The sequence below is a fragment of the Arachis ipaensis genome, chromosome B07, assembly GCF_000816755.2.
Source record: "Arachis ipaensis cultivar K30076 chromosome B07, Araip1.1, whole genome shotgun sequence".
NCBI classification, from domain to species: domain Eukaryota; kingdom Viridiplantae; phylum Streptophyta; class Magnoliopsida; order Fabales; family Fabaceae; genus Arachis; species Arachis ipaensis.
The window spans coordinates 108,327,334-108,329,801 of record NC_029791.2 but is presented as its reverse complement, the minus strand read 5'-3'; the positions used below and the strand labels follow the sequence as shown (position 1 = coordinate 108,329,801).

The 2,468-nt window shown below is 36.5% G+C and overlaps 1 protein-coding gene across 1 annotated transcript; it reads right to left on the bottom strand.

Moving 5' to 3' along the window:
* On the bottom strand, positions 546-2,181 carry LOC107607602 (mulatexin-like). The gene is made up of 2 exons (XM_016309534.1): positions 2,073-2,181; positions 546-820 (listed from the first exon to the last, which is right to left on the bottom strand). Exons 1-2 carry the CDS (start codon positions 2,179-2,181, stop codon positions 546-548), a joined length of 384 nt encoding a protein of 127 aa, XP_016165020.1.

Sequence of the window (2,468 nt, the reverse complement as noted above, 5' to 3'; positions counted from 1 at the left end):
GCCATTGGATAAAATCTCACACCCATCTCATACCATTAAAACTATCATTGATGACTATTTGATAACTACAAATTACAAAGTTGCTAGCATTCCTCTTTAATTAATATTGTTGTACTGTATAAACTATTGAGTTGTGAGTTGTGATGATTTATGTCAATTATTATGTGTGATTTGACTTATTTAAGACTTATTCATAAAACTAATTTCATGTTCTCAAATTTTTTATATTTTTATAATTTATGAATTATATTTATGTTTTGTTTTATAATTTTATGAATTACGATTTTACACCAGCTTTCCGAATTAAGGTAAAAACTAGGAATTTACTTAATTGATTATAATATTTAATCTTACAAAGACAGAGCAGAACAGTAACGTAAATTCAAGATAGTCTAAGCTTAAAGTACTACTCATCACACTACACTAGTGTGTATTGTATATATAGCTTTAACATGGATTTACCGGCCATGCCTTTGTTAGGACTTAAAACTTAGAACCATAGTTTAAGCAACTCTCCTTCAGTGATCGATGTTGTTTGGACCAAATCAAAATAGCCGATACCTTTGTGGTTGCGGTGATGGTGGCGATCTTGGTGTTTTAGGATAATGATAATGTGGTTGTGGTGGACTGGGAGGTGGCGGCGAGAAGAAGTAGAATGCGGCCGGGGGTGGCGGCGGCGGTGGTGGAGCCTTATGAGGCCTATGTTTTGGAGGCAGCTGCGGCGGTGTGCGGTGGTGGCACCTAGGTGGTGGTGGTGGTGCCCGGTGGTGAGGGTGCAGTGGAGGAGTGTTAGGGTAAATGGTGTTGGGGTATGAGTAGACTAGTGCACATGAATTGAAGAGTAACAACCATAAGAGAAACACAATCCACACTTGAAAGCTACACATCCCTTGTTTTGTTGCTTTTAATTTCTTCAATTTCCTTACCACACTGAAAATGTAACATACAGTTACGTTACGACTTACATTGAATAATAATAGTCAGCTTATTGGTACTTATATAGGGAAAATAGTCAAAAGTTGTAGCATACAAGTCCACACCCACTACCGTATTGATTAATTTAGTACTTAACAAAGGGATTCGCGTTAATGATGGGTTTGCCATATATCCTAAAACTGGGGCGTGTTTGGTTGCGGCACAGGAAGAAGAATAATAATTTATTATGAATGTCAATGAAAGCACCAACCGACCACCAAACTTTATAGGCGTGTCTAATATGTTTCTGCTTTTTTGCATTAAGGTATTCACTTCTCACCGGCGCCTCTACTTATTACTACTCCTAATTCCCACCGCTCCTTGTCCCCACTATACCATCTAATTATACAATAAGAAATCATGATAAATAGTTGAGCTATATTGTTTTTTTCAAACATTATTTTCATACTCAAATTAGTGTATATTTTAACATCTTTCGAATCCAAAGTAAAAAAGAAAAAGAAAGTAGATAATTGAATAAAAAATTTGGTCCATGTGATAGTAGTGCATGAATATAGAATGCATTTATTTTTGTGACTGAATATTATGGATAATAAAGTAGTGCGTCTAATAATAATTTGTTTGAAAACTTTGTCCTTGTAATTGGTTATGGGCGACGACCTACCAAGAGCACTTTCAACGAACATCGTCTTTCAAAGTTACATAACATGGTCGAATTTAAGTTAATAAATAGCGTAACGACTAAAAGACTAAAGTAGTAAAGCTGACCGATAAAAATTATAATGCTTATAAATTTGACTAATTAAGTTGTAATCCTAAAAAATAGGTTTCAATAGATAAAATTATTTAAATTCTAAAAAATTATCAAAAATTCTCAAATTATACGATCTCAAACTCTAATTCGACTCCACCTCCGACCCACCTGCAAACCAACTTGCTGGTAAAAGTAAGCATGGTATAATCCTCCGAATCATCCCCTTCCTATAACCTTTCCTTTTCCCCAAAGCCTCCCTTTTTCTCTTCCAGATCAACAACAACGCTATTGCCATCACCTCCGGCATGTGGTTGGTGCCACTGCCATCGCCTTTGCCTCGCTGACCTCCATCTCTAGGTTAGTGTGTGCTTTCATTCTTTGCCTTCAAGCTCAATGGCACTTGTTATATCTAACTCTGCCATTGTTAAGCCTTCTTTTTCTGCCTCTTCCTTGCTGTTGTCTTCAAGCTCCTCTTCTGCCTTTATATTCATTTTCGGACTCTTGTCTTCTTACTTCTTGTCTAGAATTCGAGTGTTTGTTAAACTTTTTAATTTATGAAATTGATTTATTTCTGTTTATAAAAATGGTTGATGTTGTCGTTAATGATTGATTGTGAAAAGTTGGACGAGGGTGACAATGAGCGAAGGGCGTTGACATTGATGTGGTGGCTTAGTGGCTATGTGGTTGGGCTAGTTCAGGTGGGGTTGGGGTAGGATTAGGTGGCAATGGTAGTAGATGGAGGTGAAGGTTTGTGAAAGTTTCAAGTGAGTTGAGAATG